The 24121-nt window shown below is 37.1% G+C and overlaps 2 protein-coding genes across 6 annotated transcripts; both read right to left on the reverse strand.

The window, feature by feature from the left end:
• Positions 1 to 829: 829 nt before the first annotated feature.
• On the reverse strand, positions 830 to 10028 carry LOC140777926 (ATP-citrate synthase beta chain protein 1-like). 4 transcript variants are annotated; one of them, XM_073122352.1, is made up of 18 exons: positions 9873 to 10013; positions 9580 to 9763; positions 8170 to 8305; positions 7958 to 8060; positions 6515 to 6580; positions 6303 to 6426; positions 5833 to 5967; positions 5095 to 5155; positions 4933 to 5009; positions 4110 to 4265; positions 3890 to 4018; positions 3583 to 3715; positions 3336 to 3463; positions 3045 to 3150; positions 2850 to 2926; positions 2672 to 2742; positions 1673 to 1957; positions 830 to 1152 (listed from the first exon to the last, which is right to left on the reverse strand). In XM_073122352.1, exons 3-18 carry the CDS (start codon positions 8267 to 8269, stop codon positions 1077 to 1079), a joined length of 1827 nt encoding a protein of 608 aa, XP_072978453.1. In that variant the 5' UTR covers positions 8270 to 8305; positions 9580 to 9763; positions 9873 to 10013; the 3' UTR covers positions 830 to 1076. The 4 variants fall into 4 exon arrangements, with proteins under 4 accessions (XP_072978453.1, XP_072978452.1, XP_072978451.1 ...); XM_073122351.1 differs by having other exon boundaries at positions 8170 to 8309; XM_073122350.1 differs by lacking the exon at positions 9580 to 9763 and having other exon boundaries at positions 9873 to 10028.
• A 1098-nt stretch (positions 10029 to 11126) lies between these two features.
• LOC140779872 (uncharacterized) lies at positions 11127 to 20097 on the reverse strand. Of its 2 annotated transcripts, none has more exons than XR_012107408.1 (11): positions 19938 to 20097; positions 19628 to 19750; positions 19341 to 19461; positions 18332 to 18457; positions 16367 to 16476; positions 16092 to 16275; positions 15120 to 15320; positions 12773 to 12997; positions 12441 to 12660; positions 11540 to 11693; positions 11127 to 11431 (listed from the first exon to the last, which is right to left on the reverse strand). XR_012107408.1 is itself a non-coding variant. In XM_073125189.1 (11 exons), exons 1-10 carry the CDS (start codon positions 19958 to 19960, stop codon positions 11599 to 11601), a joined length of 1428 nt encoding a protein of 475 aa, XP_072981290.1. In that variant the 5' UTR covers positions 19961 to 20097; the 3' UTR covers positions 11127 to 11431; positions 11560 to 11598. The 2 variants fall into 2 exon arrangements, 1 of the variants encoding a protein (XP_072981290.1); XM_073125189.1 differs by having other exon boundaries at positions 11560 to 11693.
• Positions 20098 to 24121: the final 4024 nt, after the last annotated feature.

A 24121-nucleotide genomic window follows, 5' to 3' on the forward strand; every position in this document is an offset into this window, starting at 1 on the left:
CACACTTTACACACAGACAAAAGTTTGGCGGGGTACACTACACTCACATCCCTCTCTCTCTCTCTCTCTCTCTCTCTCTCTCAATATATATATATAGATAGATAAGTGAGTTTAATTGTGTTCCAGTTAACTCATTCGATATGAGCCTTTTTAACTAATGAAATACTATGCTATTGGCGGCAATATCCATGCCTACTAATACTAATATTATTAATCTTATTGCTAGAAAAAAACCTCTGGTGCAAAAACCATTTGTCTGTTTATGCTGTCATTTTACCCACAAAAAAGAAATTTAAAGAAAACTGTTATTAGAATAAGAACTCGCCAGTGATGGAGAGTGATCCTCCACATCAGGCAAAGGAACATCACAAAGAGGAATAGAGAATCTCCACTTTGTTCTAAATTAAGTGCAAGCAAATACATCACCTGTGGAAGACCAGAGTAGCTAACAAGTACGATAACTAGTAAATTGGTGATAAATGCTAGTGTATGAGAGACAAAAATTAGGTAATAAGTGTGACATTGGCTGAGGTAATAGAAAGAGATTTGAGTTTAATGGTCTTTGTCACCCGCAATACTTATTCACTTAAATAAACTCCAAATTTGTCACTATGGCCACACAATTTGTCCACTGAATGTAGCCAAAAACAGAGGTTGGCATGATCTAACATGATCTAACATGATCATGCGAGTTAAAGAACAAGACAATGCCTACTTCCATGCTCAGAGACATTGCATTAGGGTCTCATTTCGAAATGGCGCAGACGCTAAAAACTCAGTGTGCAGAACAAAGTACCTCCTCAGCATTTTATTTTCCTTAAAAGGTAAATACACAACAGAGAATTATCATATTGAACCAACTGTTTCTTTACCATGTTTGCAATGCTCTATAACAGTAAGGGACGACCGATAGGAATCATGTTAAATATGCCATCAAGAATTTTTGCAGTGAGCGTCAAGATGTTTGATCAAAAACTCAGAGAGCCCTGCAACTAAATACCCCAGAAGAAAAAAAACAAGACAATGCAGGGAAAACAGCAAAATGCGATCCTTATTACACTACATAGACAAAACTTTCACTTTGTGTAGAGAACATCTTCCCATGGATGACGGTAGAGCGGTTGCTTTAGTCTCTTCTGATCAAATGAGTGCCTGTAGATCCCCGAACATAATTAGTCAGATTAGGGCATAAATAAGAAAAAAGAAAATAAATGAATTTAAGAAACGATATAAAAAAAGAAAAATAGAAAAGATTGCTTCTCTAAGTATCAGAAGTGGGGTTTGAAATATCATGAGCATCATCCTGATTCCTGAGCAACAAGGACAAATATTTAAGCACATAGGTGATGGGTCATGCCAAGCTTTTGACTATATTAGACATCCAACCTGTTCAAAATTGTCTCATTGACTAATTGTTTCCTTGCGACGCAGCAGGTTAATTGACTAATTTTCTTCCAAGAGGGACAAATGAAATACTTTTTTCTTTTACGGGATATCCTCAGGTAATTAGCAACAACAACACCATTTCAGTAGGGACGGAGTCCAAGGTAAATTTCATTTTTTGTTTGGATAGAACTATAAGACGTGAATATAATGATATCAAAGAAAGAACACTGCAGACATCATATTGACAATGTGAATGAAAAATATGGTAATGGGACATCTGACTCACCCAATCAGACCAATTGAACGCGCCAGTACAAAGAGTCCATTCAGATATCCAATCTCCACAATCTCATCAATCTCTTGTTTGCTAAACATTCCACTGCCAGCAAGAAGATCCAAGAAAAGGGACCCAATTGCACCATCAACATTTAATACCAAGTTATTCGCCTTTGAGAGAGTATAGTTTTCAACTTTAACAGCATACTCCATGTACTTTACAGAAGGAAAATTAGTGTGTGCATATTGTTGCAGAAGCTGCACTCTCTTATCTCTGTTGTCTCTACTCTTGATCCTAGCAAAGATGAACCAAGGCAGGTTAAAGAATAACGATTGTGTAAAAGTTAACAAAGCGGATGAAAGCCAAAAAGGAAACATATAATAGAATCAAATTTTAGTATTACTGGATATTTGCTCTAGTTATTAAATAAACAGACAAGTTTGCAAGTAGAGCGTGATTAAAAGCATACAAAATAAAGGACTATATCCTATGATAATCCAAGCATATCTGATAGTAATTGAACAAGAAAAAGAATATGGCAGCATGAAAGTGAATGCCAGCAAATTATATGTGAAGATTTCAAGATTCATCATGTTATTAAAGACTCTAGAGGAAAAAAGTAACTTAGATGCATAAGATAAACAAACAGAATAGCTGCTTCAACAGTATTCCTGTATAATCTTGAATTCTATTAATAAAATTAGACTGGACCGTTGTTTATATATTCAACATAGTTGTAATGCTATTGACCAAGTTCTACATCTGATAATGTATTCATGTTTCATATTTTTTTTTTAAGGCCTTTGATATGGCTCTTTCATAATATTTACCACCAAGGGCTGAAGTAATGCTGGATGCCCCCATAAACAGCTAATATGCATCATCCAACTTGTATGATTGGAAAAAAGAGTATGGGTTGGCAAGGGCCCTCCAAGGTCATATATTTTCTGAACTATTCTGTGACACATAAACATATTGCATATTGATCCTTAATCAGACAAAAATTACCTGTGCCCAATTCCAGGTACACGGATACCCTTCTTTTTCATATTTTCAACAAACTCATAAGGAGTAAGACCCTGGGATATAATGCAATACAGCATAGAGTGAAATGTGTTAGCTTACAACAATAACTATACTAAAGAAGCAAATAGAGCTGCTATGTGTTAATTATTAGCTAACTCACTCTGTCATACGCATCCTTGAAATATCTAGCAGCGTCGTCAATTGCACCACCAAATCGGGGACCAATTGTGAGCAACCCTATTTCAAAACTCATTCATTACATTCTCATAATTTCATGAAATTCTTGGATGTTGCTAGTGGGAGCTATTAAAAGTTGAAGCAATCATCAATATAAAACATTAAACATTGTGCTTACCCGACACCAAGCTGGACACTAAATCCTTTCCAGCTCTTGCTGTAACTATAGCATTGTGGGCGCCAGAGACACAAGGACCATGATCAGCACACAACATGATGCAAATCTGCCAGTTAGCAAATGCTTATGAGCTCATCTATATGGAGAATAGAATCTCATCCAAGATTCTCTTGATGTCTATTAATCAAGTTGACTATTGACCTTATTAACTTAGATAGCTGTTCCAAACCAAAGAAACAGTTGAAAATACAAGACAGCTATACAAGGATCAAGAAAACTTCTTGAACCAACCTCAATGAACTGTGTGCAATAGCGGGGAAGACTACGTTTGAACCACAAAAGAGAAATAACATCGCCAACTCCATAACCCCTCTCAACAATAGTAGACATGGGCACACCTGCATAACATGGTTCTTCGCCTGCAAATGGAAGTATATAACTATATATCTAATAAACTTTTCCTTTGGTTTAAAACTTAAAAAATGGTAAAGAATATCTCATAAAGCTTAGAGAATGATTAATGAAGCATGTATCAAACCTCTATCATCAGATATGGTGGAGATAATATGTGTTGGAGCCCGAACCTTCCCACTTTTAATTGCAGTTTTAAGATCCTCTGGAATTGGTGGTGGTGTAACCTCAGATACAGCATTAATCTTCCCTTCCTGAGCCTACCAGAGAGATATTTACACTAGTTATGAATATAAAGGGTTGATTTCTATTCATACTCATAAGTAACAATAGCTCATTTCACAATGCCATGATATATGCTACTAGAGAGTTGAGACAGGGAGAGGGTCAATTCTTCCCCAGCATAAATGCATTAATTCATATTAAAGACATACTAGTTTCTCAAAAGTCTCTTGTATTGCAGTCTCAAGTGCTTCATATGAAGTGGGAACAATTGCACCAGCTTCCCTTAATGCCTGATTCTTAGCTTGTGCTGATTCCAACTCGCCACCACTTTTGGCTCCCTAGTTTGATGTAGTAGAAACATGAAACAAGAAGGCATAAAGCAATGAAATAAGATCTGGTAAAAAAATTTAAGGCTTAATTGTAACTCACTGCATGCCCAAACTGCACTTCTGATTTAAAGAGTCGTGCACATGTTCCGCTAACCCAAGCAACTACTGGTTTATGAACATTTCCTTGTTTTAAGGCCTCAACTAGAGAGTACTCATCTCTACCTCCCAGTTCACCCAGGACAACCATCATCTTGACCTAAAATCCAGCAGCAATATTCACAAAAGCAAGCTGTTAAGGAAAAGAAAGCCGCGGTTCAAATTGAGATATTATGATGCATAGAGTAGACAGTTACTGCTTTCTGTTATGCTTACTTGGATCAATAATCTGGTTTGCAAGAGGGAAAAGGCTCCTCTGAATACAGAACTTAATTTAGTGAAACATATATGCCAAAACTATGGAAATATAGCTCTGCTAGAATGAATAATCCTTTTCAAAAGCCAAGACATGGATTTCTATGTAAGCTGGAAGAAGCCAAAAATGTGCACATGCTATTCTCACACAATGAACAAGTAAAATGACTTCAAACTCAAGGCTCAAGTAAAATTATCTTTGTTGCATGAGAAAGGTTTGAAGTAGCATTAATGACCAGAACTAGAATTGGTACCACCAAGTGGGTTTGCATCACGCAAATAAAGAGAAGTTCAATATATATATGCACATACACTAGATCTCTTTTATGGGCATCTCAACGATTGAGATTGAGGTTAAAAATGGCCTTCCAAGTTTCTAGCCCAGACAATTACAATAAGCTGATTGCTTCAGTGTCAACATCATGGACTTGAAAGTAGAAGCAACCTTTATCATTAGAACAATTTTCATTTTTTACTATAAACTGATATCTATGAATTGTTCCATGCCACACCTGAGGGATATTGTTAAACCGCAGGACATGATCTGAAAGAGTTGAGCCAGGAAAAACATCTCCTCCAATTGCAATGCCTGAAAAAGTTCAAGAGCATCCAGACTTACTAATTACTGTAGCACTTCCAAGACAGAACTTTGGACACATATATAATAAAAGTACCTTCATAAATTCCATCCGTCACTCGTGCAATTGTGTTGTAAAGCTCATTTGACATGCCTCCCTGTAATCATATATTAAACTTCACATAATTTAATCGCAGAGAAACATAAGAAAAGGAACTATATTTTCCATGTCAACATTTTGTGACAATGTTACAGCAGAAAAATACCCAGACAGTTCATTTTCGTCGAGCCACTGGGACAATTACAAATGCTATCTTCTTTCAGATTATTATTGATATATCCACTTTAAGATATGTTAAGTTTAGTAGCTTATGGCCTTAATTTTGTTTGGTAGCTCGGAAGGTGCCTTTCAAGACATAAAAAGAACCAGGTTCTACTTCTATTGTTCTGTGGTGTTTCCATTTCAACCCTTGATTTGGTAAAACAACAAAAATAACCACTGCCTGATAAAACTTCAAGCTTTTCACTAAATGACGGGGGAAAGGAACTTGATCTAGTTCTCTGCCTTCTTGTTCTATACTAGTAGACAATGCTAGTTTGTATCACATCAATAATACCTAAATACTAGAAAAGATCCACCAAATGCTCTACAATCCCACTATCAGATCCTTATAATTGATCAGAGATCCCTGATTCAGATGAAGGAATACCATTACGTATGATTAATAAGAACATCTAAATCTGCAATCTAATATAAGAATTTCACTAGATGCAAGCACAATAAGGACAAAGAATATCCTATAAAGAACGTGAATTTTCATCAGGCTGAGCATACCGACTTAGAGACAAATCCAACAGATCCAGGTCTATAAAGCTTGCAATGAATAATGTTATCAATTGTTCCAGCAGTGTCACCAATTTTGAAAGCTCCAGCTTGAATGCCCCCAACAGTGGCAGGTCCAATGATGACCTATCAACATCACCACAATCAAGAGAAAGCTTTTTAAGAAACTAATAAAGACCAATACAGGACTAGCTCAAGTGAAAGCAGCAAGAGCAATAAAATCTTATAATGATTGCCAGTTGTTTACGTTGCTACACAAGAATTATATCATATTTCAAAATGTTACTCACATTTAAGAATAAAAAATAGCAACAGATCCTACTGATTTCTATCATTAATCACATATATTTTTTTTTTCACTAAAACAAAGGCCCATTATTTTTATAATTACGCTGCACAAACTTGTACTTGAACTGCTTAATAGCAGTTAACTAATCCAAAGCTCAAACTATATTTTCTACCTTATTATTAGCCCGTGCATAAGCAATCAGCTGCTTTGTGTCCAACTCTGGAACACCTTCAGCTATAATAGCTATGACTTTAATTGTTGGTTGTTTCAGAGCAGACATGGACGAGGCAGCAGCACTACAAATATAGCAAACATATTAACATAAAATAGTGCATGTCAAGTGATAGCAAATTACTCCATTACATGTACAATAAGTTCACTGACCTCCGAAATGATGCGAAGTTGATAAAAACATCAGCAGTTGGATGAGCACTGCAAGCTGCTTCAATGCTACAATAGGAATCATGATAAAAGAAGATCATTGTGGCACATATTTGAAGCATGCCAATAATGTAGAAATAACTGTCTACTCATTGGAAGCATGAAGATTGAAGGGCATCCCAGGTCTGAAATATTGAATGCTCATAGTTCTGTTATTAACTAATTACTCATGCTTGAATGAATTTTGAGTTGCAATTCATGTCTTTGATTTCATGTTTTGTTAAAAAAAAGTTTAAGTAAACCCCAATCAAGTCTTATGATTTAATATATTAATACTAATATTTCTTCTATAGGTTGTTCTCATGCCTATCAGGGGTAATGAACTAATAAAATATGTGATCAATACATATCAGAAAGTTGATGCATCTTGAATAAACAAGAGGTTATAACTTCTAGAATTCTCAGCAAGGCCTCCAACAGAAAGTCTTTATATGTAATGAGAGTCGAGACTATCAATTAGAATCCCACATGATTGGCTTCATCTAGCCGCAGTTTTCTTCTTTCTCCTGGCACAACTAGACCTTACAAATTGTTGTCTTCTGTCATCTGATATTCTCCTACTTCGCGGTACAAAAATGGCCCGGATCAAGGTAGTATAAAGTTCTGGTATCATAGATCTTTTCGCTGATCAGATAAAGCCACTTATTAAGACGGGGAATTGCTCGTCAATGAATGAAGATATTATGCAAATTAGAACAATAGGATTTTATCAAACTTCCTGTCCAAGTATGAACTATCAAACTATCCTGCCCATGCAGCTAAAGGTAGCATGTGTCCCGCTAGTATTTTTGCATGCTGAAGCATTCCACCAAATAAAGGCACCCATTTCAATGGAAATGCAAACTATGTAATGTTTAAGCGGCATACCGCCATGTCTCTCTCAAACTGAATCTAATACAAGCTCAGCAAGCTCAGCCTTAGACTGTGGTTTAGATCATGAAAAGGTTGACCTGCCAAATTGATAACCCATGAGTTGAATTGAAACTGAAGGTTCCAAGTCTTGTAACAAAAGATAAGAATGTGAGGCCTTGTTGCATCCACATTTCGGGATAATTATTGGACCACATGATAATAATTACACAAATGTCTGGTCAACATTATCAAAATCCTTATCCAGATCATTATTCAATACCATTTGTAATTTTGGTGTGCACTGTGTACAACTGTACATGATCAATGTTTTGTAATAGGTGAAAACCCCATGAATTGTTTGTTCGCCTGACTTATTTGGTGAACATATTAAGTTTATATTAGAGCTTAGGCTTTTGGCACATTTATTGAACAAGGTAGGTTCAGGTTGGCACTCTGATTCAAGCATATGTATCTCAACTGAAATAAATAAAGTTGCAACTTGAGCTACAGCCAAATAGAAATATCTTTACTCACCTTGAATGAACTGGAATGGCTATTTCTTCCTGACCGAAAAAGAGTTTCTGAAACCCCTCAGAACCAGGATTGATAATACCAGCAATAGAAGGAGTTTCCCTCCCTGTAGAACAGATAAAACTTGAGATCAGCCATTTTACTGACTAAAATATAAAATATCGACATAGCCATTGTGTCTCATTTAAGTGATGGAATTAAACATTCACACATACCACAAAGAAAGTCGAAGTCAAGCATTCTTTGGATAGGAAGTTGCTTATAATTGTAGAACAATGCCTGAGTATTTCGAGAGAAAAGTTGTCCCGAAGCCATGATGCTAGAGCAACCTCAAACAGATCTCCAGTCACCCTTTCTAAGGAAAAAGTATATTTTTGTAAAGTAGAGAATCATCAAAAGAATTAAAGATACTTATATGGTAGACAAGTTGTACAATTGCACAAAAATAAACATAGGTTATGCAATAACTTCAATAGTGAACACTTGCAAAGGTGCAAGTTAGATTTTGTGGTAGGTTAAGTAATAACAATTGCAAAGGTAATTGATACTTTACAGTTTTAGAAAAGGTATGTGATTGCACTACAGGAAATATTATGTTTATGTAACTGAGCTCATTACTTCGGTTTGTTGAAGTCTGCCGGTCAATTTGATGAAGTTTCTGAGACAAGGTTTGTCAATTATGGAAAAATATGAAACTCTTAATAGCAAGAGAAAAAAAAGTAATGCTATGCTTATAAACGCTTTACAAATATTCTATAAACAAGATGGCATGTCGACTTGATAGTTTCTCTCTGCATCTCATAACCATCACTATCAATGAACAGAATAATACCACATCAAAAATGTTTGTAGAATATTTGTAAAGTGTTTGTGGGCATAGCATTATTTAGAAAAAAATGATCAAAGATTCATATATATATATATATATATATATAAAGTAAATGCGACCGACAAGAAAAACCCAATATATTTGTTACATGCAGGACAGACAGTAAATTGAAAACTGAAAAACCTTTTGAGTATCAGTATTTTATTAGATACGACAAACATATTAAGAAAATGTCCTTTTACCAAACTAACCTAGATAGCTGTACAAAATATTAAAAAAAACTTATGCAAAAAATGGTAAGAAACAAATATGAACATGTTAAGATGAGTTCCCTATGGAATAAATAACAGCAGCAGAAAGGTTTTTGTTCTTTATTGGGCCCAAATCTAACATCTTTTGCAGTCACAATAGGTTTCTAAAATGTGTGTTAAGGCATGCACTAAGATTGGACCACAGCCATCTCCCTTACAAATGGTATGTAAATCATCTCTGTCTTTAAGCAGAAGAGACGATTCGTGTATTCCGTGATCCACTTGAAAAATACCAAGTTATGAAACAAATGTACGTAACCACCACCTTCGACTGTTGAAGCCTAGAGTACGTGGATCACAAGAAAAGCTGCATGCTTGCAACCATGAAACTCGACATCCTCTCGTCATTCAAAAGGAATGTTAAGGCTTGAGGAAGCTCAAGGTCGATTATGGACGTTAGAACCGCGAATTAAAAGTATCTCCAAGCAAGATTGCCAGATCTATCCGTTAAATCACCATTTAAGAAACAAACAATCAAAAAATACCAAAAGGAAATAAGACATTTTGAGGTATCAGATCCGATCACAGATCTCGCACTCAAAGAACTCCGCGCCTCCAAATCAAAGCAAGATATCAGATCGCATCCGCAGTATGCTATACACATCAAGAGAGAATGCGAGCAACAAAGCAGGAAAAGGAGTAAGATCTGACGCCCGGATCTACCTCGACCTCCGGAGAAAGAAAAAAAAAAAAATTTCAAATTCCACGGCAGAAGCCTTAAGACACATCGGACGAAAAAGACGGGAAACAGCAGTAGGAAACCAAATCCACATCTAACCTCGAACGAGACGATCTCTTTCGCGAGAGCAAATCCAGCGAATCCGAGAACCGGAACGGAAAAAGAGGGAGAGATTTGGATGGTTAAATAGAGCCGATGCAAAAAAATGCACTCCATCTACCCCGCCAAGCGGCAAGCGGCGATAAGAGAGAGAGAGAGAGAGAGTGACAGAGAGTGCGTGAGTAGCACGTGCGGAGGTGGCCGTGTTGTTTGTTTATTATAATTAACAGGGATAAATCTATAGCCACCCAATAACTATACCTCAAATCGACAACCAACTGCCTCAAATCTACAACCATATGGCTGTTCCAGTTTTTAACTCTTCTTTTGACCGATCTACTGTCTCTTCTACTTATAGACCTTACAAATTATTTATCACAAACTACTTTAATTTCTCCCACTAAATAGTTATATAATTTTTTCTCTTAAAAGAAATCGCTCTCTCGGTCAACTGTTTTTACTACTTTAAGATTAATCAAATCTACAACTACTGAACCTTTTATCAATGCCTAGGATGCCACGTGGGGAAATGGCCGTACATAAATTACTATATTGCCCCTAGTTAAGACTGCAGGTACGCAAGGACTTTTTTTTCGTGGCCTTGTTTTAATTTTTTCGTCGTCATGGTATTATTGCGGTCCGAATCTTCGGGGGACCGAAGCGGTTGGTACTGCTGGAAACGTCTTAACCAACGGCCTACCGATGAACGCCTGAACCACCAATTGCTCGTTTTTATTTTTTGGTGAGGAATAGTAATGCGTGGACACTCTACATTATTATTTTCTACGTACACTTTCTTAATTTTTTTTTACCACATATATCTGCCGATCTAAAAAAAAATTTATTATTTTTTATTTATTTCTTTTGGGTTTGAGAGAATATATATATAAAAATTTGAGAAGTGTATATGAAATAGCATGCGATCATTGATTGAGAATTATTGCTTTCCATTTGATGTAGGTCTGCTGTTTGGTATATTTTTGGTGTGAGAGCTTCAGACTTTTTACTTTTAAAAGGATAAATAAAATAACACTCTTTTTACGATCTGATGAAGCTGGAAGCTGTTGCATTGTGTTTATGTGATGAGGTAGTAGTTAGTTACATGAAAGCTACCAGGATTTGTTGAGTGCACAGTAGACAACAATAAGACCAGGCTAATTCATGACACGGAGCTGCCTCACAGCACCAAAAACTGCACATGAATTAATATTACAGCAGAGAAAAGAAAGACAGAAATAAACATTAAAGAGGAGATTTCGCATACCACCATCGTAAAGATGGGTCACAATTGGCGTAGTTTTATAACAAGATAATCTGTTTTGGATAACATGGGCAGAATACAATCTAATGTTACATACATCTTTTTTTTTTCTTTTTTTCTCTCCTTGCAGTGGTAAGCTTCTCAAGGGCAAGCAAATTTGCCATGTGATCTAGGTCCATGTAAATACAATTACAGCACTACTACTTAAACACAGGTGAAGATGTCCTTCAAATGATTCAAGTCCAACCTCGTAGAAAGTTCAGAGAGATGAATATTTGACTTCAATCTCAAGTCCTTCCTACAGAATCAAAGCAGATAAAGTATATCAAATTAGCGACTTGGCTAGTATCATGCATAATATGTTTGGTACGTCATCTTGATGATAGCACTACAGATTATGTTGTACCTAGAACAGAAACAGAACACCTTATTCAGTCAGGCTGATATGAAAGTGACACTCTCATCTCAACCTTCCTCCCAGTCAATGTCATCTTCATCATCAGCAGATGCATCAGCCTCAACATTCAGATCAGCTAGTCTATATGTTTCACCTGTATTGCCTGTATCAGTTCAAAAAATTGAAAGCATGAGTTACCAGGTTGACATCTTTCAAATCATCCATCAATAAGTGAAACCACTGGTAATGATCAGCCGGGAGTTTAACAGAGGAGTAGAAAGGTGAGCATAAAACATTTAAAAGATCGAGATGATATCTAAGCTTTTAAGATACAAGGAAATGAAAGACTAATAGCTGAAACATAAATAACAGGATGGGTATGACAGGATGCCTCATCAATATGCAATCCAAAAATAGATGTTTATTTCAAGGTGTTATAGCATAGCTTCTGCACAGTTATAACAATACATATTCTGTTTAAAGAAGATGTGGTTTTACATGTTTTATGTAATTCAAGCATGAGATGTGATTTCTTAAGCATACTTCAAACTCTCAGATAGTTGTTTGCACAAAAGAACAATCCACTTCTTTATCTTCTCCACTAGAATCTGCTTCCTTATACTCTTCATCAACTAAACAACTGACTTGCAATCAACTACCCATAAGATATAACACTACCGTATGCATTGTGAATAAATTACTTTGCTGGCGTACAAAAGAATAGTTTTGCACAAACTTCCAACCTCAACCCTAAACCCTAAACCCACAATTAGCAATACAACACCCGTGCCCATAAATTTATGTAAATCTATGTAAATTTTTGAACTGTAATGTCATAATAATATAGTTTACACAAAAGAATAGTTTATGTACTAACGTCAATTAATGAACTGGAATGACAGAAATAGACCTGAAGGTGGAGCCTCTTCCCACTCAACATCATCATTTTCATCATCCTCTCGTTTTGATTTCATACCAACTCTTCGCCCAGCAGATGCCTCAGAAATACCAACTGTTTGATCAGACGTGGAAGCTCTGTTTTCTTCTAGTTGTTGCATCCTCCTTGTTGTCTCTTCTTGTTCTTGCTGCCTCTTCACTAAAGCTTCATAATAGGCTTTCAGATACTCATCCTACAAAAGTGAAAACCTCTCATAAGCCGCAGCTTTAAGCCATAACTCAGAAGATATAGTGCTCAAAGTAAAACTTAAAATACAGAATGCATATCGAAGTTCCTCCACTAGCCTGTATACTCTTTTCGTCTTCCTTAATGTCCTTTTGTTTTTTGTCATCAACTGGTTCTGAATTTTGATCAATTCTTGATCCAGGCCTGACTTCTCCCCTTTGTTCCTTTGTAAGGTTCATTCCTTGCTTAATCATCCATGGAGGTAAAACCTTCATGGCTGTGGCCTTAGTGTCAGACTCAGTTTCCTCTTCTTTAACTTCAAGACCAGATAGTGCAACTTCAACCTGCAAGAATTACACTACAAATCATCTACTTATTTTGGACAAGGATATGGTCTGAGCAATAAATTTTTATCTGTAAGTATCGCAAAAGATTCCATGATTCCAACTGAAAATTCAAGCACATATAAGTTGGTTTCACCAAAATTAATTACGATCCACGAATTTGCAATAAAAGCATTGAGACTGCACTCATGAAATCAGTCAATTAAAAGCAATGCTCATCTTTTGCACACCATAATGTAAAACAATTAATTCTGGCTAATAAATAATAGTGGCCTTTGTCACCCAACTTTTTAAGCAGTGAAAGGTAAAAGAACTCCTAGAAAATTCAATGGGAAAAATAGGCTGAAGTATAATAGCCAATTTGTACATAAAAAATCTAGACAAAATGACTCTAATGTGAAGCAATGGGATCATTAGGATTTTAGGAACGATGACGGTGAAAGGAAGAGAAAAAGAATAGGATTTCACACCTCCATTCTCAACTAGGCTTTTACATCCAAAACACTAATTGGAGATCTCAAAAAAAATTCATTTCTTCATTAACCCCGATTAAGTAAAAAGCTGATCTATATATAAACCTTATAAATGACAATAACTAAATAACATCCTCAACAATTGCGAAAAAGCAAAAATAACTCTAAATACCATAAATAGCAAATGTATAATAAAAATAATTGACTTAAGACGAATTTCCTGAAAGAGAAATTGCATTGATACATGCGCTTGTATAATATATCACTAATGTTCGCATCATACTCCCCGAGTGGGAGAGAACTCGACTCTGTCGAGTATGTCCCCTGCAGCATTCAAGTTACTTCAGTCTTATAGTTTCCTGACACCCCAAGACACTTCAATTAAGCCAAATATCATCAGATTCAAGGGTAGGTTTTACACTTCCACCCTCAAGCAAGAGTTTCACACTCTAATTTTTCTAGTAATAAGACTTATCCTTAGTGACTTCGAGCAATGGACTGAGACTTTCCTCAAACTGCTCTAGTCTGTCGGGCTCTTACCGCTCTTAGTCAAATCAAGTATCATCATGCTTAACTATAGATTTCACACCTTCACCCTCAAACTAGGGTTTCACATCCAAATCTTCATGATGTCAAGGTTTGTCCTCAGTTTCAGAAATAGCATCAATCATGAGGACGAGAGAAGTCGATGGAGACACGACAGCGAAGGATATGGGTTGGCGGCTACAAGCAAGTGACGATAGGGGGGCAGAGTTCAAAGAAGATGGCGTTGGCAATGGCGGAGAATAAGGTTGGCGATGTCAGCGTCGATAGAGAGCGACACTGGCGATGACGGCATCAATGGAGAGCACTACTGGCGGCAACGTCGGTGGAGAAGTTGCTGGCTATGAGGAGTCTGGTGAAGGAAGGAATTGGGTTGGGATTAAGGTAGGTTTAGATAAAGCTAAGATGGGAATGGGGTTGGGTTTAAGGCTAAGGGGTCGAATGGGGTTAGGTCTAATAGATTTAGATAGGGTTGAGTTGGTAAGCTGAATTGGTTTGGGTTTAGGTAAATTTGAGTTTAATAGGTTGGAGAAGGTGAGAGAATTTTGTATTTTGGTATTTTGGGAGACAAGTGTGAAAAAGCAAATATAACCCTAATCACTATAAATAGCAAATGCATAATAAAGATAATTGACTTAAGACTAATGGCAATCAAGCTTAAGAGATGAGACCGATTTATCATTATTTTGCGCCAAGCCAAGTCAACTCACTCAAGCTCAACTTGTGAGTACCTATGGCCTTTGTGCACATAGTTGACAACCCCGTATACTAAACATCACAATGGTGATGTGTAATCAGCGGTTTTGTAAGTAGCTCCTTAATACTCATGCAAATAAATAATCTTTTTGCATACAAGATTGCAGGATAAGAGATGAGAGAGTTCCCAAAGAGAAGGCATCACAACGTAGTTTAGAAAAGAATGCAGTCGCATGTAATATCAAGAGTAGATCAAATTTGAAATCTAACATTTCTATAGAAGGAAAAAGTATGAAAGTGTAATATCCTGTGTTTGCAAAAAAATGTAGTAACATTAGTTTATCAGAAACTCATGCCAGTAAGCAAATGTAAATAAGAACTCTACATCTAATCTGCAAATAAAGCCATACTCTTGTCTCCCCAAGATATGGCATTGGCGTTCCACCATATCCTTGTCCCTGAGAAGATTTAGATGAATCGATTGCATTAGAATCACCATTTGCACGAGCAGCGGCACTCGCGCGAGCTTCCCATGCTTGCAGAGTTCCAAATTCAGGAACAGCTAAATCCTTAACTCTTGCCAGTTGTAATGCCAATGGCTTTAGTTGCTCCTGCAAACATATGATATTGAAGAGAAATAACAAAATACTAAATTAGAAATAATCCATTAAGTATTTTAGCAATTTCTGTGACTTCTGTTGAGGATTCTGGTTAATCTATAACAATGGCCATTTCATGAAGTTTGAAGATGGAGATATTTCCGAGGATATGCAATGTCATACCCAGTAATTGCATGGATACATTAATGTGTCGGCACTTCTCCCAAAAGGCCATTCTGACTCCTCTTCAAGACCTATTGATTCTCTCAATCACCCTTCCTCTGTATGCAACACTGGATCCTTTGGAGGATTTCCCTTCCAAGGGAAATATAGAAAGGCTAGGACAACTTTATAGCACTTTCTTTTATGGAGGCTTCTTAGAAAACAAGGAACAACATTTTGGTTGCATGCCAACTAGCTTTAAAGTGGTCCTCTTAGATGTCCGGAGACAATGGAGATGATTCTTTGTATTTATTTATCTTTACTTTATTTTATTTTATATTTTCTCTTCTAACTAGGCGTAGCCTCAATCATTCAAAAAAGACAGAAAGGAAGAAAATGTTGGTACTCTAGGATTGCATGTGGACCATCAGGGACAATAGTCACAATACATATATAAGAATTTAATTTGGAGGTTTTTCCCAAGTGGACAAAATTTAGGTAACCATGTTTAGTTAAGAGTTAAGACAATCTCTGCATCATGCATGTTACTTCCTTATGATCTTCAGGGCCAAAAGTTTATCCAGGATATTCCACAAAATAGAAAAGCACTTCAGAGTTCACCTCTATCTTCTGAAGCATGTCCTTCAACTTTTCACGCCTTCGCTTTCTTGCATTATCATCACCATCTCCCATTTCCTCAGCAGCAAGCTTGTCACTCTCCGCAACAAGTTCACCATTGCAATTCTCACAATGAAAGTACTCATCAGTGAGGCTTACAAGTTGCAATGCATCAAATGCTGAATATCTGAAAGTTGGCATTTATAAACGTCAACGGCCTGTTAAAGAGTATAAAGCTTGTGTCTGTCATCTGAAAGAGTTTTCAATTACTTTATTACCTTCTCGCACAATTAGGACATATGTATTCTTGGATTGTATTCCTGCTATCCAACTCATCCTTCAACTTTTTCTTCACTCTATGCATTCGATATCTTACAACATCATGGATCTATATCATAGAAAAGAAAGGAAAAACGTCAGTATCATGGTTAAGTAAAAAAAAAAAACTGAAGGAAAAGCTAAAGTTGATACTTCTAACCATCGTACAGTAAGGGTTTCATTGTTAACCTACACAGCAATTTAAGCATTATGCAACCCTACAGTGTGCAACAAGTCTAAATGGATTCAACATTTACACGAAGGGCAATTTATCCAGGCTCAACATATCAAAGTTCTACTTTTTTCAAGTAAAAATAAAAATGAAAACAATTAAGGGAAAAGAAATAGCAAGTAACAAATAACTCCTCGTTTTCTACCATATAATCCATCTAACACACTTAAACCTCTTTGGTTGTTGTACATACCCCTCCTCCTCCAAAGGGAAAAGGAGAGACAATAGAGAAAAAGAATTCATGTATGTCCAAATCGAGAGTCTGGATTGAACCGCTTTTCTAGGCAGTAGGTTGTTTAGAAAATTACTGTTCAAGTTTTTGTTCAATTTAAGAAATAGAAGAAAAATAAAAAGGAACTTCACAGAAAGCTAATGAAATAATGCACTAAAAGTGGGAACTGAATTAAGGCTGAACCTATAAATTTTCAGTCAGTTATGTGATTAATATCTGAACAGCATTTACTACGGATTGGATTATCTTTACCGTGGAAGTTAACCCAGATTCCACATACGTTGGACTTGCCATTTTTTAAAATAAGGAAACAAGTGATTCACAACGAAACCTTTCCTGCATCTACATAAATAATCTACCACTATGATCAAAATATGATTCTTAAAAAACAACAAAAACACTTGACCAGGTACATAAAACAGCTCCATAAATCAGTACATGGCATTACACTAGCAAAACATTCAGAGAAAATGCAAATATAGCAAAATTGCTTCTGTTATTTATCTGGCATCTAGAATATTAATGCACAGGTAATACAACATGATAATCACACAGATATCATCATCATAATCATGTCATGTCATTCCACATATCAATGGTAACAGAAAACCAGAAAACAACAAGCTAGTGTGAGAAATTTCGTGTGATATTATTAAATTCCAAAGCTACCCAACATGAAGACTACAAGCTCAAGTATCAAAGAGTTAAACACCAAATTGTAACAGGAAAGTAATTAAGTAAACAGCAGACTGCCAAGAACATCATTAAAACCACTAGGCAAAATAATAATCTTCAATTAGGCATCAAATCCTTGAACATGATGTCAATTGAAGGAGAATATGAGAAGCAATCAACAGGCTTGATATTGTAAGAATACCACAGAGAGTATCATCGTCCATCTTGGCACTAAAAACCAAAGACTTAACAAGGAATGCACATATATTAACAGCATGAGCATTAAGAAAGGATAAGATAGAAGTAAACAGGAATGACCAAACAAAAGAAATCTATAAGTTCCAAATATTCAATACTAGGAAATCATCAACACAAACGGGCCTTTGTTCCAAGAAACATAATGATTGTTGCAGAAATTAGACCATCAGGAACATAAGTAGCGCAAAATTATATCTCATACTTAGGTTTAACTACAAGATTTGTAATTAACCAGTGGGATGAAGAGAGAGAATCTGATTATCTAACTTATCATAAATGAGAAGATAATTTAAGATGGTGATATTTATCAGATAAGAAAACAATATCCACAGAGTAATTTTCCTAGAATAAGAACAGTACCCAACAAAAGAGATATCCGAATTGGGAGTGCCAGTAAAGGATAGAACAGGGGTATTAGAAATATTTTGCCTTGTGGAAAGTTTATTCTTCTCCGCAAATTTCACCACCCAAAGATTTATCTATCCACATGAATAGAAAGAGGTACCATAAATGTCTACAACATGTAACCTGTGCATAGTCCAAGCAGCAATAAGAATGTGTATGCATTTTTATCTTCTCTTCGCCTTCCTTAACTACTTGACCATCACCAGTGGCGGCAACTGCAGCACTGAAAATTTTTGCTCCTTTAGCTGACTGCAATAAAATATCAATTAGATGCACTAAGTCAACAAAAAAGGGGGAAATTTAATCTCCATATATGCAAAGAAAGAAAAATGAAGAATATCAATTTAATTGATGAGAACAAATATGAAGTAGACCAACTTATCATATAGAATATGAAATCGCAGATCAGTCCTAGATTGCGCTAAAGGAACAAAATATGCGTTGACAGAAAACATGGAAAATTTGCCAGATTGTTTTTTGATCATTACTATTGGAGCCAGAAAAGTGATATTTTTAATATAATTATTAAATTTTTTTCCCTTAAGAATACTTTGTGAACGTTCCGCCTTCCCCTTCTTCTAACACCTTCTCATGGCAAAAGCTTTCGCTGACTGTCCTTTATGCTTTCTCAAATTACTAGTATATATCTATAAAACCTATGTAGCTATCCTCCACGTAAGTTGGGTTAAGACCTCTCGTTTTTATAATTATAGCATATCTGCTTACCACCTAAAGAAGTTGCTATATTATGGCTTAATTACTACCTAGTGTGGACAGCCAGACACCAGTCCCAGATCATCAATTAGACACAATCGCAGGCCACCTCATGACACTTTGATAAAGTGACAAGTCATTTCGCCTAAATACAGGATTGTGATGTTCTTATTTGAGGTCAATGAATATTTTGATATTTTGAGATTGCCTACATTCTTTATTTCGTTGGTTGATTCCAACATCCGGATGGTGGAATCCACAGGTTTGTTACTTTGTACTATCTGATAAATCTGAAATAATAACAGTGACTGAAAAAAATTCTTCATTCCGCAACAAAGATAGAGCACATAAGCACATATTTTGAACTAAAGAATGGCGTACGTGTGAATCATATCAATCTGATGAACATAATGCTAACCTCTTTCCGATGATCTCTTGTAACTAACTTCTCCTCTTCAAAAAATCGTAAAATACGACGAAGTTGTTTGGAGTGCAGCTTTAAGGACTTAGCCAAATCTTCCTCTCTGACCCATTGTCGCCTGATGGAGAAAAATACTATGGACGTATAGATATATATATATATATATATATATATTGAAAAGTTTAACTTGCCTTATAGGACCAATCCACCATTAAAGAAGGTTAAAATCATGACAGAGCACTATTAACAACCAAAATAATCTTTACTGAAATTAAAGGATGAACCTAGTGAGAGCATCGAGGACCACGACGGCCATCCCTCTATTGTCGCCCCTCCCAGTCTTGGGCTGGTTATCTCCCTTCATGGTGATATCATCGTAGAACGCCCGGGCGACGAGCCTCACCAATCTAATCCAATCACAACAACAACAACAAAAATGAACGAATGAATAAGCAACGTCCGTGCCGATCCGAACGTTCTTGCACCAGATTGTATTCGAATCGGTTGCAAAAGTAAGTACAAGAACAGGGTTGCGAAGAAGAGCAAGTAGAAGCCCTAATCTTTGGAGGGGCAGGGGGTGGATCGAAATAGCACCTATTGAAGGGCTCCAAGCTCATGGTGGAGTAATAGTTTTATAGATCGGAGAACTGAGGAAGGCGGCGCCGCCGGCGATTTGGAAATGGAGGCGGAGAAGAGAAGCCTCTCCGCTGCTTTGGAAAGCCGCATCAAATCCGGGTACTACTAATACCCGATAGCTAATCGAGTCCGGATATAGATCCGTTGAGCATAATTCGGATAAAGTTCATTATCGGAGATATCGATAACATTAATTTATGAGTTTGATTCTCCCTGCAGATATTAATGCATATAATTAAAGGAGGTTGGCTCTTCATCTAGTTTATTATTAGGCTATTAGCTTGTAGACTTACAATATATCCCAAAAAAAAAAAAAAAAAAAAAATTGGGCCCTGTGAGGGTGTGACCTACTGTGGTGATTAAAAGGTGTTGTATAATATTCGACTTGACAATTTATCTAAAAATAAAATTAATGTTGTTTTAATAAAAAAAATTTAATTATAGGTTTAATATATTTATAAATTTAGGTTTTTTTGGTGCTTATATGTATAAAATAGTTGAAATTTTAGCATTTAAAAAAATAGTGAAAGTATAATGAAAACAGATGCCAACTCTAATAGAGTAGTTTGCTCGGGTTGGGTTTTCTTCCTCTTTCACCAAGGGTTTTCCTCGTTGGTCACCATTGTCGGCGTACTTCTTTCTCTCCCCTTCTCTCAACCTCAGTTGGAAAGAAGGGAGAGGTTTTTCTCCTTCATGGCAATGTATTTCTTCCTTCTCTTTTCCTTTCTTTCTCGTCCCTCTCTCTTTCCTTCTTTTTTTTTTTCCTCCTCCCTTCTCTCGTCTCTATTTCTTTAATTTCTTTTTCTTTTTCTTTCTCCCTTCCCTCCTTGTTTTGCTTGGCCTAGGTCGCTGTTGTCAGGACGCTGCAACCATGGCTATCTAGGTCACAGTCCCCTTTCTTTCCCCTTTACCTTATCATGCAGCCCCTAGACGGTGACTCATATTTGTTGACGCCATCTCCTCTTAGAAGCTTGCTCGGCCATCTCCTCTCAATTTGTCACTATTCATCATTATCGCCTCCACTACCGTCTGCTATAGTCTTTCTCTTTTCTCACCGATGAGGGTAATGACCACGGTTGAAGACCACTGCTTCACATAGTTTCCTTGTTGATGGTTATTTTATCTTTTAGCAAGTTGTAGTTACAACTCTTCAGAATTCATTCAAGATCGAAAAGAAGCTCAAGCTAGCTTATTTACTATGGTTGAATGTGTTGAGTGTGTCTTATTCAAATCTTATGTACCCCTAGGATTTAATACTTATTTTTCTTATGTGAAACACCTAAACCTCCAAATACACATGTAAACCGCGTGGATAAATCCCCCCACGCGGTGTATCACATTACCCTGTCAGTACAATAATTTCACAAGGCACAAATTCACCATAATTAACTCAACCATAAGAGTCTGGATACAAGTTCCACATGCCACAACAAACCTTTCAAATATACATCCAAAATACAATACTAAAGTCTAAAATATATCATCAATCATAACGCCCCCGTAGGGGCTTAATACAACTAGAAGACATGCAGAAAAGAAAAGCAGCTACTCCTCGCTACCCACACCTATGTCCCCTAGCTCTGAAATAATGCCACCAAGAGGTGAGCTTACAGCCCAACGAGTAAGATCCATACCATCTAAAATAATGACATCGCATATGTATATGCATGGTATGCCTATATTTGCTAGCAGTAATAATATACTTGTTGAGATGGCTTAACATGAGTTACTAAATCATTACAAACAATAAAGATTATCAGTCACTATCCTAGAACATGCTAGTTCTTAACGTATCAAGATAAGTCCACACAGATATAAAACTTTATGCAATCTCTTATTCGTACACATCTCAATCATAATGTTTACATGTCATGTATAGCAATAAAAGAGCAGTTTAATCATCTTATGCCTACTAAAGCATTAATTATGCTTATCATCGCTCACCGAGCTATTCACCACACAAGGTAAATACTCTTAAGAAAATAATCATCCATCACATAATCATCCATCATCTCATACATCGAGGGTGATATATACACATCTAGCGATAATGCCACCTACACGTGTATGATGACACTACAGGTGACCGGTTGTCTGTGGCCATCAGACTAAGGACCCCGGTCATAAGCCCATATCTCACTCTCTCTAAATCATCACCACCCTCAACGGGAGAATCGGGAGCCCTCGGCTCATCAACAGACGCCCTAACCCTGCATCGTCGGGTACCGCTAGAGTTATATCCCCGCCTCACAATCATGTTCTTCTATCATCATAATCGAGTTCTGACTATACAGTGTAACTACCTGAATGTTACACAGGCTCCCGACCTCAGGTGTATGCCACTAAATATAGTCATATAAAATACACTCTACCCTTAACCCTGGACTGAGTGAGTAAGGGTACTGCCTAGTCAGGATTCGACTACTAATGATAGATGAAAGTGATGCAGTGTCTATGAGTATATAAAGCATGTCATAGTCATCATGATCGTTACATTCTATATCCACAATAGGTATACATATAGAGCATCATCACTCTAATGTTTATGCTACATTAACATTCTCATGATATCACAATGAGCAAATCATTAAAAACTGTATATGTAAAGATATAACATGGTATACTAAATGCATATATTAATACCGACACTTCCTACAGTGTTATGACAGGCATAATGACTAAAACTGTATTATTCTAGATTTCGTATAACTCTACTCTTCTAGGGGTCTCCACAGTATGGTAAATCTCAAAATCCCCCTCACGCGATGTTAATCATATTAATTCACGCAAGTAAGAAGTAAGATTAGCGAACTAATAGAATTAATTATCTCATTTATGTTTGGCAAATACATGAGTCAAGGGTCTCTTAAGGCGAGTCTTATATTATCCTAAAAATTCACATGATACTAAATTGTCATTACGATGTATCGGGTTAACTAAATCAGGTGAAGAAAAATAAAATAGAGTTGAAATGACTCCAAATGGGCTAGGCTAGAGGCAATGGATAGGCTCAAACCCCACCTAATAAGCAAGAGGACCTTGGTGGGCTGGGGTCCAACCCCAGCCCACCAAGGTTGGATTAGTGGGCTGCAGACTGCAGCCCACCCAACATTTGGGTTAGTGGGCTGCAGCCTGCAGCCCACCCGAGTCCAAGTCTGAGTGGGCTGCGGCCTGCAGCCCACCCACACTCATCTCCCCCCTCATCTCCTTCGAGGGAAGGAGATAGCCTGCCCTCAAGTCGGCGCCTCACCACTTCGCCCGGGAGGGAAGGGAAGAAAAGCAAGGGGAGGAAAAGAGGAGGGCGTGGCTCGGCTTGACGGGCATAGCCCACGCCACGGAGGAGCCACTACCCATCCTCCCCGCCCACAGGGGAGCAAGAGAAGCTCGCCCCGCGGCCGGAGTGGCCGACGAGGCGACGAGGCGAGCTCCATGGCCGACGGCCATGGAGGTCCTTCCTCCTAACCCAAAGGGCTCGAAGCCCGTCCAAAGAGCCCCTTCCTTGGAGCTCTCGGACCGACGGCCGGACGCGGGGTCATCGGCCACCAGGGATGATTAACTATTGCGTTTTAACAGGGCTGAGGCTTACCGCGATCTACGCGCTCGGCTTCGTTGGCTCCGGCGTCGACAACCACGAGAGAGGGAGAGAGGTAGCGAGTGGAGGAAACAACGCGATCCGGGGAGGGGAAGGTGGAGGTTAATGGAGGTGGGGGAAGGGATGGTAGCGTGCACGGCAAGGGAAGGGGAAGAAGAGGAGAAAAGAGGACGGGGGAGGGGTAGGGGTGGCGAGCGCGTGCGGCACGGGATTTTTATTTTTTTTATTTTGGGGGTGTTACATCTTGACATCATAGATTTTATCTAATTAGTTTTATAATATTTAGACGTTACATAATTTTTTTTCTAAATATTTTTTAAAACCTATGGTTAAATTAAAATTTTATAGTTTAAGTACGAAAACCGTAATCTATAGTATTTTTTCTTCTTTCTATGCTATTGATTCTTCTTCTTCGTCTTCATCTTCATATTCATCTCCTATCTCTTAATCATTTTTTTACTTTACAAGTTTCTTTAATTATTCTTTTTAAATACAATAAGATGGTAATCAAAGATAATGGTGATGTAATTAGGATAAGTTTAATAAACAA

The sequence above is a fragment of the Typha angustifolia genome, chromosome 15 (genome assembly GCF_048772165.1).
Source record: "Typha angustifolia cultivar Huaian chromosome 15, ASM4877216v1, whole genome shotgun sequence".
Taxonomy (NCBI): domain Eukaryota; kingdom Viridiplantae; phylum Streptophyta; class Magnoliopsida; order Poales; family Typhaceae; genus Typha; species Typha angustifolia.